Source organism: Leuciscus leuciscus (genome assembly GCF_965113295.1).
Source record: "Leuciscus leuciscus genome assembly, chromosome: 7".
NCBI classification, from domain to species: Eukaryota; Metazoa; Chordata; class Actinopteri; order Cypriniformes; family Leuciscidae; genus Leuciscus; species Leuciscus leuciscus.
The window spans coordinates 35,177,334-35,194,436 of record NC_138731.1 but is presented as its reverse complement, the minus strand read 5'-3'; the positions used below and the strand labels follow the sequence as shown (position 1 = coordinate 35,194,436).

The 17,103-nt window shown below is 37.6% G+C and overlaps 1 protein-coding gene across 1 annotated transcript in view; it reads right to left on the bottom strand.

The window, feature by feature from the left end:
- The window catches only part of pdia5 (protein disulfide isomerase family A, member 5), a 60,593-nt gene that overhangs the window by 4,400 nt on the left and 39,090 nt on the right, over nucleotides 1–17,103 (bottom strand). The window contains exons 14-15 of the mRNA XM_082175947.1: nucleotides 13,563–13,693; nucleotides 10,166–10,236 (exon numbers count right to left, since the gene is read on the bottom strand). Coding sequence (XP_082032073.1) covers nucleotides 10,166–10,236; nucleotides 13,563–13,693 — 202 coding nt within the window. The remainder of the gene's footprint in view (nucleotides 1–10,165; nucleotides 10,237–13,562; nucleotides 13,694–17,103) is intronic.

Here is a 17,103-nt window from a genome sequence, read left to right as displayed (position 1 = left end):
TCTTCTTTTTTTTCTGTATAGTTCTATTTTGTTAATACATTTTGCATTCTATTTTGGCTTTCTCGTGTGTCCCTATTTTTGTTGTGTCCCTTTTGAGCCACGGGGCAAAACTGGATTGAAAAACCAAAGCAACTAGGATTTACAAATCTGAGCACAGCTGAGACTTTTTCTATGGTAGCCTACTTTTGGCGTAGGATATTTATTTCCGTCAAAGTCAGGCAGCGATGTCAAATGTATTCCCAGGAATGAGTGATGCGCTTTCCGCTTTTAAAATATATATTTTTATAAATATATTTTTATAAAATAAGTAGCCTAAGATTTGGCTTGAAATGGTTTAAAAGCATTAGCAAGAATAAAAGCGCATCATTTAATGTGACGCCATGCAGCCAAAGGATGACAGAAAAAAACGGATGCTGCGTTAATTGCGTTAAATATTTACTTAACACTGAGTCTTTTCCCATTTCTACCAGTAACGCTTATTCAACTTCCCGCGTCTACTACCTGGGCAGATATCGACGGCACAACTGGGTTGTAGGTTGCCAGGTTGAGCTCACAAATGGGTTGAAATTTGTATAATGTGTTAATTGCGCGAGTACTAGTAGGATGGGTTTCATACAAGATCTGGCAAATGGACAACCTTGGAATAATATATTGATGTGATAATTCATATAACGACGTTTGGGCCATACAAATAACGGGAGTTTCACGGGAGAAATAACAAAACAGGAGGGGGGCGGGAGATGGGTGTGAAATACGGGAGACTCCCGGGGAAAACGGGAGTGTTGACAGGTATGCTCTGAATCACTAAACTCTTAATTGTCAGCACAACTCACTGCGCAGTCTCTGCTCCGTATCTTCATCCAGAGGCAGTGTCAAGAAAGCGATGCAGCGTAGGCGTACTGGCCCACGTCTGTTACACGCATCCCCCTAAACCTCACTCCCATCCGGGTCACGGCACCAAATGTAACCGGTCCTACTCGTCCCGCTCTGAGCGGGATTCGATCCGGGGTCTCAGGCATGCGAACAAGGACACTAAAGACCGCAGCCGATAGCATCAGTCGCTAGCGTGCCTCTTGAGGGGAGTGAGGTTTACACGCACAGCTCTTACTGGCCTACGTATGTTACATAAACATCTTACTGCAATTAAGTCCTTACTCTGATTATTGGAAATAATCACATTTTTGGTACACATGTAAACATAGTCATTGCTAACACTCCTCAGCGCTATGCAGACCCATTGTGCCAAACTCAGGGGAAGATTTACTTTCCCTAGAGAAAGCTGTATATTAGAAACACGTTTTTATTCAAACAACCCGATTCGATTGATAACCATTGCGTAATGTGTGGACTGAATTGAACAATGCTTGGAGTTTTTATTGGGTTAATTTACAGCGATGTAAAACACTGCTCAATAATCCATAAGGCCTCATGGCAGCACGTTTGAATCTTCTTGATGACCACTTGCTTTTATATAAACCACCTTCATTTATGGCAAAAACAATTAAGGAGGAATGACAGCAACATAAAAAAACTGAAGCTGGTAGTCAAAAGCACCTAAAATCAAACTTCTTTACCCTTTAGAGTTTTAATGTGTAAAAACGTAACTGTGAAATCTAACAGCACAGCTGCTTTGGCACTGACTGAACTGTTTCGCTCGCTGCACCCCTACTTCCTGAATTTAGCCTGCCGTTTTTTCTCTAGGGTAATGAAAAATGAGTAATACACTCCTGTCGAGAAAAGGCCATTCAAAGATGAAAAAAAATATAGCAAACACCCCAATATTAAAACAAGAGTAGAGATTAATGCTCAGGATATCAGAGGATGGCAGTTAGTGAAACAAACAAGTGAACCATAAATGTCTCTTGGCGAGCGGCATATTTCCATCATTTTTTCTCTGCTAAATAAAGGTGCTGTCAAGGTGTATTTTAGCCCTGTCAACTGGTATTCATTGCATTTTATCACTCGTAAGGTGAAAACAAAAAGCCCTATTTGCATAACTCAATATTTATCTTCAAGGAAACCGTGTTTGACGCTATATGATTGCATCAGTTCAGCCGTCTCCTAATAAATTCTCCTCTAAATGCCATGAGGTATTCTTACTCTAGAGTCCCCCGTGGTGAAAATCAAGTTTTTAAATGTTTTTTAAAGGTCTATGTGTTTTTTAATATGCTTTAAGACAAACCATGTGCAAATTCACAAGTCAACACCATTGCTGAGTATTTTCTCCTTAAAACTAATAATAAAACTAATAAAAAAAAATAAAAAAACAGTCTCAAAAACACGGTTTGAAATCTCTGGTGTTTCTTACATCACAAACTACCTTGTAACCAATCACGAGTCTCAAGAGAAGGTTATCCCAGTATATTTTTCTGTTGATATGAAAAATCGGTTACATTTAATATAGCAGGTGCATTATGTATATGATGTTATGATGAACTATGAGCCTTTCTCCACTGACGTTCTAAGGATACTGATTTTCAGAAGGCAGCGGTCTGATGGCGAAAGGGAACATGGTTTGTGTAACATTAGCAACACATTATTAGCTGTTTGATAACGTAGTAAAGCAAAAGGCTAATCATATTAATTACAGTTATGAGTCCGACGTTGTAAAGAGCGATATCATTGTGCAGCTTTTAATTCAGTAAAGTTGATTGAGTGGATCTCTGCGCTGGTGGTGTGATTGAGTGGAAGCGGGGCTAAATTTCATATTCATGGATCCGCTTATAATAAATGAAGAAAGGGTGTAGTTCACACACAGCAGAAAAACTGTTTAAATTTGATCATTTTGGTGATCAGAAATTAATTTTAAGGGATACAATTATTGACTACAGGGGGACTTTAAGACAAAAACAATTCCCATGAAAAAGAGATACTAAGGATCTTGCTACACCAATCAAACATGATCCTCCCAGATTACAGGGTTTCATTGGAGGTTGACATGAATGTGCTTGTGATTAGTCGGTCTTTACATTGACGGGAGAAAATCGAGAGGAAAGGGATTGTACATTTGGTTGCCGGCCAATTCTGATATTGATCCTCATGTGTTGGTGGAATACCCTCCTGGCACTTGACTGATCTTGCTATAACCTCGCCAATAAGTAGATGTAAGCAACATAATACTCGTGGCCTGTGAGGAAACTGAGGATTTCGTGCTTACAGAGGGTGGTTTATGAGAAGGATGAGGTTAAAGAAGTCATTCACAAAGGCACCGAGATCCTTCTCAGACAGTAATTATCAACCTCAAAGAAAAAGAGCTCAGGTCATTGTGCAAAGGAAATGAAACAGCCAGTGAGCTCATGAATATTACAGAAGAAACTGAAATAAGCTATTTCTTTTGCATTTGGTGGTATTAAGTTAAAACAGGTCAACATAAGAACATCTGAACCAAGACTAGGATTTACACCATTAGCCTTTTTTCCACAGTTGTTGTATTTAATTGGACTGCATCTGTTTAGCTTTTACTACACACAAAAAATGTTTAATAGTCAGACAGGAAACAAAGTGCAAAGAGGCTTCACATTAAAAATTGGAGGCCCTGCGCTGCTAGAAGGCCTTCAAGATGTTTACTAATGTACTGAATATAAAGGAAATAAGCAATAATGAGAAAGAGGATGAACAGTGGAACTAGGAAGAAATAACTGGACAAAGTGGAACCAGAACAACAAACCATTCAACATACAATCTAAACAAACCTTCTTGTTTAAGTGTCAGGCTCACATTCATTTGCAAAATTCATCTGTTCTTTTGCCGAACTGCTCTATAATTCCTTTGAAGCAAAAATAAATAAAAATAGATTGTAATGCTAGGAAAAAAAATCTAATTGTTTGGAATATTCAACTCAGTTGTTAGTAGTCTGAAAAGCAAACCCAATCCAAACTACATCCATATGTGGTTTGAATGAAATTCAATTAAAATCAGATTTTTGAGCTACCCTAATCCATACGTTCTGGACCTGCCCTGCCCTGCCCTGCCCTTACTACTGTTGCACAGATTTTATATGAATGAAGGCAAGACCTCATCCAGATTTAATTCACATTGAAGACAATTACATTCTTCCTAAGTCAACCCAACACAATATTTACAAAAATATGGCAGCCCTTTCCCTTTCAATTCCCATTTCCATTTCCATCTCTGTATACATCTTAAAAAAACTTCACCAATCATAAATAAATTTTTTGGGGGGAAATGCATTTCAGCACGGGAGGTGAGATCAGAAATGTTTTTTCCTTATGTGTAACTCATTTTCACTCAACCTTACGCCATATAGTGAAGGATAGCATTCACTGTAGTGAATAATGGATGAGTGAATGAGTGAGCAGTTTCATATACAGGATTTGAACGACGACAGGCCATTGAAATATTGAAAAATTATGCATACCCAATGTGGTAATGCGGCCACAATGCGAAGCGTCAAGTACATTAATTTTTTAATAATTCAACGGCCTGGAGTCAATTATTCCGTTTATACCATGGTTACCACACCTCAAGATATTGGGTCTCATTCACTAATAATCGCTTGGATTATTTCGTATTTGTACACCCAGGAGAACTTTCCATGAAAAATCTCCATCTAATTCACAACACGTGCGTACGCACATGAATCTGTTCTTAGTCTCGTTCTAATGCTAGTGAATTTGGAGTATTGTAAATTAATGGCCGTGTGCCCAAGGTTAGTCATTTACATAAAACACGCCCAAACCATCTCCATATAAGGGATTTCTGCACAACTTTTCTTGTACAGACTTTTGTCCCTCTCGTCAAACATGCCGCTCTCTAGACGCGCTCTCGCCAGATCCTCGAGCAACCTCAAAACCTCAAATGACAAAACGTGTCATCCTCAAAACCAGTTTAAACACAATAAACACCTCTTATACAGAACCAGATTACAGACCTCTCATTAGCCAGCTGTATTTCTGCGTTATTCAGAGAAACAGCTAAATCTATAACACAGCTTTTTATAATCTTTCACTGTATATGATGAAATATATTTAAGATGAAATGAAATTTTATTATTTATAAATTTTATTACATAATTAAATAAAAATTTAATAATATAATATAATATAAAAATTAAATAATATAATATATATAATTATAGTCATGTTAAGATGAAATATAACTTCTTATATAAAATATAACACGATTATAAGGCCGCACAGAGAAAGTTCCTTTTGCGTAAATGTGGTTTCAGTTGTTTCTAAAAAAAATTCGTAAGTTTAGAATAAATTTTACCATGAAAGTTTTTGGTTAATAATTTCAAAGGTGCACTGTGTAATTTTTAGTGGGATCTAGTGGTGAAGTTGCGAATTGCAACCAACAGAAGTCACGGTGGCCGGCAGGAAAAGATGTCGTCGTCTGAGACAACAGAGAGTAGCCAGTTAAGCAATGAGGTTTCTTTACAAAGATTAATTAAGAAATGAGGTTGACTTAATTATTCAGAAAAACTAAATGTTTTTGTTAATATTATTGTTACTTGTTTATCATTGTGTCAGTGTTTTATTTGCTGACTTTAGCTAGCTTCTTTGCACGAAGAACAACATAGTGACGAAACGCGTTTGTCCGTTTAGGGCTACTGTAGAAACATAATGGTCCATAATGGTGGTGCATACTGGCTATTTCAATGTAAGGGGACCCGCGGTGTATGTAGACAGAAATGGCTCATTCTAAAGAGATAAAAACATAAGGTTCATTATGTAAGGTCTTTATACACCACTGAAAACATAGTTATGTATATGAAATTGAATTTCTGTCAACAGATCCTCCTAAATATTACTCAATGCACCTTTAAATGTTCATACTCAGATTAAACGCACAAATTTGTGCATACGCATGCTTAGTGTTTTATTTTAAAGACATTTGTCTGGTTTCCGTCCTTTAAATGTGCTCGAGTGTAGAACCAATTTCTTATGCATCTCATCCCAAGCTTCTGTTACTAATTAAACATTTTTATTTTAGAGCTAGTAACAAAGGCTTGAGCCACTGATATGCAGACTAATGCAGGTATGAGATAGAGAGAGAGAATGAGAAAGAGATTAAGCGTGTGACTTTAATGTTCGTCAGCAGCATTTCTACTAATAGTCCAGCTGTAAGTTTATTTGCTTCAAGAACAGCTACGTTACTACCTTGCTATCGCGAAATGTCATTTTTTTCATCGTTTGCTAACTATTTCAATGAAAAAGTTGATCACAGGGCAGCACTGACGACTCATTTCTGAGCGTGTGTATGTTTTCATCTATGTGCAAGTGTGTGTTTGCACAGTGTACACGTGCAAAGAGAGAAAGAGAGAGAGAAAGAAAGAAAAAGAAAGAATGCTTTCCATAGATAATAAAGGTAATTTAGAAGGAAAAATGTAAAATGTCATTTTTATACTATTGTTTGTTATTGTATTATTTGTTTGCATGGTCAGTGTCTTTGTAGGTTTTGGTTCACTTGTTTAGATTTGTTTTTACATAAAAAAATAACAGCATGATTTGAATGTTCGTTATTTAGAATCCAGCATTCAACAGCCCTGAGATAAAATGTGTAAATAATGTAATGCTCTGATGCTCATGTGGTCTAATATGCCTCTTGACTGACAGACAAAAGCACAGGTTTATGCATGTGGGAAAATAACCTTGACTGTATTTTAAGGCGAGACACAACAGGTGAATAGGGTGAAATTTTTAAATAATAGATATCACCATGAAACCTCCTCAGTTGATTACTTACACAAGTATATAAAAAAATGAATTACAAGTTTTTTAAATCTGTATGTTTAATTATGCAAATTAGGCCTTATCTAATTAAATATGCACGATTTTGCATATATTTTCGGTAGATAGATCTGAACATATAATAAAGCCAGGTGCAAAATAATTTTTTCATTTTGTTTACACACAAAATTTCAGGATATATGCTTTCATTACCTAGGAAATCTAAGTATACTGTCCACAGCCTTAAAAAAAATCGATTTTCGCCATATTTTTTTAATTAAAATGTCACATAAATCAGGCCAGGAATGTTTTATTAACAAATCCCTCTGAAAATATCTTCAGAATACTGCTAAGTGTATAACTGGAAAGTTTGGTGTACATAGGTGCTACATAGGCTGAGATGTTTGTACTGGAGAATGACAAAAAACTCATTTTGAGAAAACGGCATTTAAAGTTTTAAATAGCACTGAATGAGATTTCGACATTAGCTTTAAATCCCCCTTTGGACATTCACGATTGGTTACTGATAGAAAGGAAATGCCCATATTTGGGTTACATAGCGTTGTGCAGGACACTCAGAGAGACTCAGAGCTTTACAACGATACCGGTCATGACAGACTTCAGTAAACAGATGGAACTCGGCATGTCACGTTGGGATGCTAACTTCTTGGTAAATTCGGGAGAAACTTACTGCCGCAAGTAAACAAAATGTAATAAAATAAACATCTTAATGTATATTTTCTTGATAGCAGCTTGAAAGAACACATATTGAAGGAGTAAACTAGCCCAAAATCTCAAAACTGACCACTGCATGAAAAATCTATGTTTTTGCCTGCCGTGTCTCGCCTTAAATGATGTGAAGTGGCTCACTGTTTTGGAAAAACCAGCAGATGGAGCTTCATGAACCAAGCTTTTATTCTTCAGACAAACAATATCTGTTTTTAATAATATCTAGAGGGGCGTCAGCTCAAAATTGGCTCCATTTGAATCTTGGCAAAGTGAATTTCCAACTGCAGTTCATCTGAATAACGATTATGCGCAAACTTAAGAGCTATAGGGAAATTGAAGAGGACTGACGTTGTGCCTGATGAATTATAGACATTTGAGAACAACAATTCAACATCACTGTCTTATTGCCAATGATAAATGTCTGTAGTTAAAGAAGCCAGGGAAATGTTTTACAGGCCCCTGAAGATTCAAAAGAGAGCCAGCTACTTTCAAAGAAGTTTCGGGAGAAAGAGGAAAGATTTAGAGAATGCTGAAAAGTCAGTGCATAGACATCTATGATGGAGTGTTACTTGTCTGAAGCGTGGAAAAGTTGAAACACTCAAAGTGAATGCAATGTGTGAATTTAAAAGTAATGCCAAGCACACAAGCTTGTCAGCCCTTACCTAGTCCGTGACAAAATGCCACAGATCATAGCCAAAGCCTGAGCACGTCATGCATGTGAGAGGGGAATGGTGAAATAAAGCCAAAATAATAATAATAATGGGTTAACACTTTACAATTTTACAGGTTTAATTAATTAACATTAGTTTATGCAATAGGTACATATATACACTACTTTTCAAAAGTTTTAGGTCTGTAGGATTCTTTTTAAAGAAATTAATAGTTTTATGCAGCAAGGCGGCATTACATTGATCAAAAAGTGATAGTAAAGACATTTATAATAGTACTAAATATTTGTATTTCAAATAAATGTTGTTCTTTTGAACTTTCTAATCACCAAATACATCAAAGAAAAATGTATCATGGTTTCCAAAAAAATATTAAGCAGAACAACTGTTTTCAATATTGAGAATAATAAGATTTTTCTCTTGAGTACTAAATCAGCATATTAGAATGATTTCTGAAGGATCATGTGACACTGAAGACTGCAGTAATGATGCTGAAAATTTAGCTTTGCCATCACAGGAATAAATTACATTTTAAAATATATTTCAATATTTTATATTGTAATAATATTTCACAGTATTACTGTTTTACTGTACTCGGGACCAAATAAATGCAGCCTTGATAAGCATAGAGACTTTAATAACATAAAGAAAATCTTACCGACCCCAAACTTTTGAACGGTAGTGTATATTTATAAATAAACATTAAAAAGCCAGATGCTGTAGAAATGTTGTTCATTGTCATTTCATGTTAGCTTCTTCACTACATGATGTTAATGTACATTATCTGTTCATTTATATTCAACTGTTAACAAATAATGCAAGAATAATAGTACGAAGGTTGCGGGTTTGGTTCTCAACACTGGCAGGAAATGATTGAGGTGCCCTTGAGTAAAGCACCTATACACCCAATCAATGGCTGCCCACTGCTTCGGGTGTGTGTGTCCATGGTTTGCCGTGTGTGTCAGTGTGTTCACTACACTCTGCTCCTAATGTGTGTGCACCAACTTGGATGTGTTAAATGCAGAGGACAAATTCCAAGTATGCATTACCATACTTGGCCTTCACGTCATTTCACTTTTTTTGATTGCACTTTATTTTACAGTATGTACTTACAGTGTACTTCCCTAATGAAGGACTAGGTAATACAAGATAACTACGTGGTTTATGGTTAGGTTTAGGGGTTGGTTCATGGTTAGTACCTAGTTATTGTAACTACTATAGCAAGTACATAGTATGAGGAACAGGACTTTATTTTACAGTCCTTCGGATGAGACGTTAAACCGAGGTCCTGACTCTCTGTGGTCATTAAAAATACCAGGATGTCTTTCGAAAGAGTAGGGGTGTAACCCCGGCATCCTGGCCAAATTTGCCCCTTGGCCTCTGTCCATCATGGCCTCCTAATCATCCCCATATACTGATTGGCTTCATCACTCTGTCTCCTCTCCACCAGTAAGCTGGTGTGTGGTGGGCGTTCTGGCGCAATATGGCTGCCGTCGCATCATCCAAGTGGATGCTGCACATTGGTGGTGGTTGAGGAGATTCCCCCTTCTATGTAAAGCGCTTTGAGTGCTGAGAAAAGCGCTATATAAATGTAATGAATTATTATTAATTATTATTATTACTATGTACTTGTTACAGTAAAATAAAGTGCTACCACTTTTTTCCAATTTATATTGGGCTAAAATGTCCAAATACAATTCCCCCACAATACCACAGACACCGACCCCTTTAAACATGCAAGGGTAGAAGAAGCTAAGTCGTTTAAAATGTTTAAACTGACAAGACATGGCTAAAACAGCATAATCTTCCACACACTACAATACAGATATCAACAGAGGAAAAACTACAAGTATAATGAGTGAGGTTTGAAGGTCGACTGCATCAGACAGCAAAGGGACTCTGACATTGAAGTCCTTGAGAATGTTCTGGAGATGAAAAGAGATTAAATTCTGGGATGTGTGAAGGCTGTCTGAATGAGAAAGAGAGAACCTGATTGCGCTTGACAGAACCTGGAAGTCATTTTAAAGCGTTTGTTATTTAGTGTCTGGAAATCTCCTTAATGGCGCTGAGCCTCACCTTGCGGTCCTCTTTGAACAGCTCGGCCGCTGTGGTGAAATGAGGGACGGCATTCTTGCAGTGTGGACACCCTGGGGGAAACAGTAAGATATAAGTATTCATCGAGCTGTCTCACCTCATAATGCAGAGAACAAACAGCAAGAGGTGATATATCCCAGCAAATAGAGATGAGTACTAAAGCGAAAGAACAGAAGAAAATGACTGAATTCTTTAAAAATAAAGACATTACTCGCATGACTAACTTAAGCCAAACAAATGCACCTGTGTGTAGCAGGTTAAAATGACTAAATTAATCTTAATAGCATTTCGAAAGTTGCTTTATTATTCTCATAGGCACAACGGTGGCTTTCCCGAGGCAATGCATGTCAATCAAACTTACTAAAGAACAGGCAAGAGTTTCTACTCTCATAACTCCTAAACTTTAATTTCCATCATGTTCTTGCAAGGTGGTTTTGAAGCTGACGGTTTTATTATGAATTATGCATGGCATTTTGTGCTACATGTTTAGAACAAACAACTTCCATCAATAAACAGCTGCCTAAAGCTAAAAACCGTCTCATTTACTGTGCTAGTTTAGGTTGTCACGCAATCTTGTTTGCACACATTTGTGCCATTTTACGTTTTTAAATGAAAGTTATTTAAGTTCACTTTGGAAAAATGGTGACTTTTAAATGGTAGTTAATGGCACGGTCATAATTTGCAGGGCAGCAAACAAAGGTCTATTTGTGTGAGGAACAAGGCATCTAATTTCAGACACACAAGGGTCATTATAAATAATGGAGCATAAAGTTGCGTACCTCCACTTTTGGCTCATGTTGCCATTATATGAGGAGAAGAAAGGCTGGGCAGGCCTCCAGACTCATGCAAGGTCGATGCGAGTCTGACTCAGTGCCCAGATAGATACGCTAATCAAGAACTCAAAGCGTGGGCAGAAGCTGTACTTAAAATAACAGAGCATAATCATTTTTCATCATATGCAAGAAGAAATTTTGGGAGCGTTTCAATCGACTAGTTCAGTAGTAAGTGCACTGCCCTGGGAACTATTTCTAGGGCGGTCCAATTGTCAAAATAATTCCAGTGCACTGAAACTTTTACTCCCTAGAAATTATGTGCTGACTTGACATTGACATCTGACATACTGGAAGTGGAGAACTAAAGCCCTTGAGTCTGCTTGATACCCTCTGATAAGAACATCTCATTTCAACTATCATGCTCGCTTCGAAGTGTTACCACTGTTATCAGGGTCGCCAGGTGATATTTAAACCTTCAGTGTGTACAAATGCAAAGACCTGCCCTATCATTAACTAGAAAGTTGCTTCTATAGCAATCCAGGCTGCCCACTATCGTGTTCATCAAATGGCACGTTCACCAGGACAAAACAACACTGATGGAATCATTCAGTAAAGCTCTGCATAGCTCGGTTTTTAATCGGCACGATTCACTATTCAATTTGTGCTCCTAATCAGTTTTGATTAACATTCTTCAATACCCAATACAAAAGCTACTTTTATTCTTTTTGGTTGTATTACACTTCTAAAAAAAGCTGTAATTAAAGGACCCAGTGAGACAGAGTTCAGTAGATGCAGAGAATGACACAATACAGTCTAATGTTAAATAATTATGCCATTGTTCATTGAATACACACTGCAATTATGTTACACGCCTCAGTTATGATAACAAAAATGGCATATTAATTTGAAATTGTGTTCTCAAACGTGTGTACAACCAATACTGATGCTGCACAGAATGAAAAAAGTCCAATGACTGACGCAAAGCCAGTACAAAAGAATCGAGTCAGATGTATATACACTCCTGGGCAAAAAAAAAAAAAAAAAAAGACGACGACAAAAGCCAAAATGGCTAAACACTAAGGGCCGGATTTACTAAACAGGGCAAATTAGCATGAAAATGCAATCCTATAAAAGCATTGATGGGAGTGGAAAGTTCTGCGCGTGATCTACTGACGACATTCAAATTAAAGAACACAGATAATTTAAATTGATCAAGTAAACAAGTATTGTGTGTAAAACGTTTTTTTTTTAATATTCTGACATTATTTTCATGACAAATTAAGCACATTTCCCCTTCAATTTTCATTGCCGTAATGCATTTAGATGTATATTATCAAGTATAGAAATTATTATGGCCAAGTACACTACAAAACAGAATGACCTGCACAAATGCTGAATTCGGAACCACATGCTAGCATACTACATTTACTATTTCTGTCATAGAAAGATACGAGTAGTATTCTAGCATGCAAATTCAGTGACAGTTTCTTGCTTTATGTCATCTTGGAGCAAACTTCACACCACAAACAGCAGAAAACGTGCATCAAATTACAAGACCAGTCTCCCTGACTATTGCTGTGATCTTGAGATTTGTTTACACAAAAACTCAACATAGCAACACTACAATTCTTGACAACATGTCAACAAACAACATGAAGGAAGACAAAGAAGAAAGTGAGCCGAATGCCAATAAGGAGGAGACAGTATTGTGGGAGACGTGGGCAGCAGTTTGATGTTTTGTTTTTGGCTCCTGCTTCCCGATGTCTAGCCTTCCTCTTACAATTTCATTGGCTGTTGTTGCTCATCACAGCTCTTAAGCTAGTGCCAACCTGACGATCTGGTTGGCCAGATTTCTAAACAGTTTGAAATGTATTGTAGCATCTACGCAAATTGGAAAAGTGTTACAACAAATTGGCTACAATCTGGTGCTTTTTGTCACAGATGTACAATATAAAAGAGCAATAAGCTTCAGTCTTGACATATTGCAACTGCCTTAAAATATTATATAAATACTATTATAGGTAGTTGCACTTTTTAATGGTAAAAAATTATTTGCATTTACAGTAATGAAAATTGGGGCGTTTTCATTTCTTTCTATGCCCTTTTTCCTTGCCATGGTCACCATTTTCTTGTTTATTGAGGGTTTTTTGTAAGGCACTATTCTTTGTAAAGCTGCTATGGAACTATGTAATATGTAAAAAGCTCTATATAACTTAAATGAATTGAAATGAATTGCATTAAACTGTGTTCGCCTTCATAAATAATAATTCATCTCCATTTCCATGGTTTTTTGCCATATGTGAATATATATATATTATCAGAAATGTACAGAGATGAAAACATCATTTCAAACTGTTACAGTATGGCCTATTGTGAATATTTTAAACATTGTAAAATATTATATGCAGGAAACTATGGTGTCATTTGGCAGATGTTACGCCACCTGCACATTTCAGTGCTCCATATAATTGCCGTCACACATGATGTTTTAGGAGGATGCAACAAAATACTGTTCCATAATTTTAAAAGGTTTAGAAGAAGGCTGGATACGTGCTGAGAGACAGAAACTACAGCTGCGGTATTTTTGAGAAAAACAGAAGGCTTACATGGAGCATAGAACATGACCAAGGCGTGTTTCTTCTTTTTCAGAGATTCCCTGAAATCCTCGGCTCCCAGGTGGCTCACGCTGGACGGCATCTCCTCCCACGACTTCTCTGGAGGAGGTGGGGCCTGGGGACTGAGAGAGAGAGAGAGAGAGAGAGAGAGAGAGAGAGAGAGAGAGAGAGAGAGAGAGAGAGAGAGAGATAGCCTGTGATTTAATAGGTAAGCTTTAAGGCTGAGATCTCTGAAACTATAATACTCACAGCCAAGTTGGGTCATTATATAATAACTATACAAATTGGTATTATCAATTTAATATACTGAATGAAAAGCTGATGTACTTAGACTTACAGCTGTGAATTTAGCGAAACTGAATGGCTCCAAAAGCATTTAGACACTTATGCCACAGAATTACATTAAATAATTAGGTTACACTTTAATTAAAGGTGTCTGTGTTACACTGTACTTAGACTTATTAGTACTGAGTAATAATAAGTAACTTCATGTACTTAGTATAGGGCAAGGGTTAGGATGAGGGTTTAGTTTAGGGTTAGTTGCATGTAATTATGCATAATTTATAGTTATTACTATAGTAACTACATGTAACATGTGTAACAAGGACACTGTAAAATAAAGTTTCCAAAAATTATAATAATGAATAATTGGAGCAATTCCAAGAGGGTCCTCGCACCATCTGCTTGGGCCCTAAAGAGTGTATTTTTTACACTACATATACATGACCCGTTTGGGGTTAGATTTATTTAAAAGAAATGAATACTTTTATTCAGCATAGATTAATTAAATTGATCAAAAGTGATTGTAAAGACTTTCAAATTGATACATTGACGTTTTCCATTCTTTTGAACTTTCTATATTGATCAAACAATCACGGTTTCCTCAAAAATATTAAGCAGTACAACACTGCTAATAATAATAAAAAATGTTTCTTGATGAGAAAAATCAGCATATTAGAATAAATGCAGCTTTAGTGAACATAAGAGACTTCTTTTAAAAACATTAATTACATCTTACTGACCCCAAACCTTCGAACGGTAGTGTGTTTTTGTGATTATCATTGTAGTTATTTACAGCAATGATGATATACTTTTTGAGGGCATTTTACTAGGAGCACTGTACAAGCAGAACATTCAGGGGCACACCTTAAATCAACCTTTCCCCCATTTTAACTGTATTTGCTGACAAATGCTTTGGTAATAAATAGACTTAACTGACAGAAATTACAATGTGCCGTTTTATTTTAAGTTCACAGGGATATCATTACAGTACGAGAACCAAAGCTTAACAAATGTACATCCATAGATGCAAACAAAGCATGTGGTCACCATTGGTCATGTTGATCATGAATGAGAGATAAGTGGCGTCCTTAATCTTCTCATGGGTCTTCTGTTTGAGCAAATCTGCGCATGCTGTGTCGTTGCTGTATGCAGGATTCAATTTTACGCCATTCTTTTTTAACATCTCAATTTGTCACTGAATTCAGTGAATGGTAATTCCTCCTTAGCTATGAAATACGCTGTGTAAAATTTGACTATCATCTGCTGACTGAATGTTAGCTTCCTGTCTGTGAAATGCTGCGGGAAGTGGCGATGCAGTTTCATTAATGTATCTGTCTCGGCATATTTTATGCTTCAAGCTGCTCTTGTGTGTCATGTTTAAACTGCGGTACCGGTTGCCTAAGAAAACTTGGTTTTCCCTGTGTGTTTTAGACCACACCGAGAGCAGAAGATACAGTTGATGGTGTTGGTGTTTTTGCAATATCTAAGCCATGTAAACTACCTCAGACATCCCTGTCAGAAAAATAGTTGTCTTGCCTTTTATTTCTTCTTCTGACTTGTCATTTGATTTTTCCTTCTCTGCAATTTGTTGCTGTAGAGGGCCTAGCTTTGGTGAAAAAAATGCCCTGTCCCAAATGACACCCTAAACACTCGCGGCCTTCCTACGAGTCCGCACTTTCATGACGTAATGGCTCTTTGGCTGCTGGGAAGAAGTCTGCTGCAGAGTTTGCACCAATGCATATTGACCACAAAGGGGGCGCGTGCGAGCACCCTTCTGAAACCTAAAATGACAAATGGGACATCCTACGTTCTCGTGGACTTCACGATCACGCGCACACGGCAGGCATTCTAAGTCCAAAAGGCTGTAAGTGCATATGAAGTGTGCCATTTGGGACAGGGCCAATGGTTTGAGTCGCCATTTTTGACTGATCTGTGACGTTAGACAGCGAGACACACCGAGGATTCGCTCGCTCCCTACTCGTTTTTCAACATGAAATAAAAAGAAATCCAAATTTGCAGGTTGCTCCTGCACATAAAGTTGCAAAAAATTTTGGCACTGTGACAAAAAATGGCTGCAGTCAGGAGCCCTGTATTTGCATGTCACTCAATAAAAAATTAAACGTAAATGCACTTCAGGACTAAAGAAAATCTAAACTTGGACTCTCCTGACTTCACATGTTCCATGATATTACCATATTGCATGTCTACAAGTCTGCAGTAATGCCATTAGACTGACAACAGGCTTGGCCCTGGCGTTCTGGGACCTGTGAGATGGCACAGTCATGCACTTCAACTCAAAGTTGATGCCCGCACAGCAGGACTGCTCCAGGATCACAGCAAGAGCAAGCTCTTCCACTGAGAGGTCAGTTTAGCAGTGATTGATTGAAGTCAAGCTCCGTTGAACATCCCAAAAAGTCAAGGGAGGTAGCAGTGTAAAGTAAATTCTCAGGCTCCCAGCTCACATCCCACATCCAGGCCGCTCTTTAGAATCAGTCAGTGTGTGTTTTTGAGAGCATGTTCCCATTGACTGAACCCCTGTCAGTTACGTGGCCCACTTAGTGCGAAGTTCAGTAATGCGTGAAAAACATCCAGGTCAAATGTGTGTGGCCAATTCAAACAATTCTGCAACGTCTCACTGAAAAGATTCACTTTTTTCCCCAAAAGTCTAGCACTTGTTTTATATTGTTTGTTTTTTGTTGGTGATTTTCCTTTTATTGTGACAGGACAGTAGAGAGATGACAGGAAACGAGGTGGGAGAGAGACGGGGGATGGGATCGGGAAAGGTCCATGAGCCGGAACTCGAACTCGGGCCGCCTGAGCGCAAAGGCACTACATGTCGGCGCACTGACCACGAGGCCATTGGCGCCGACTCTAGCACTAGTTTTAACTAGGTAACATTCAGCTACCACTTTAACATATAAAACAAAACCACAAAGTGGGTGCTTGGACACATTTTTAGTATTTATAACAGACCTTCCTGACTATTTATAGAGTTAAGAGATTGTAGAGGGTAAGAGCAACTCTACGAAATGCAATTTATGCCTCACCTGTACATGATCTTAGTTGAGCACTAAATCCACCTCCATAATAAATAAACTACAAAGTGTGAAGAAATAAATGAAAGCAAAAACAAGCATTTACCAATGCAGACCTCAATCCACCAACATAACTACATCCACAGTCAAAAACAGCCATTGTGTTTTATTTGGTTTGCACATTAACGGCTCTACAGAGATGCACTGCAAAAACA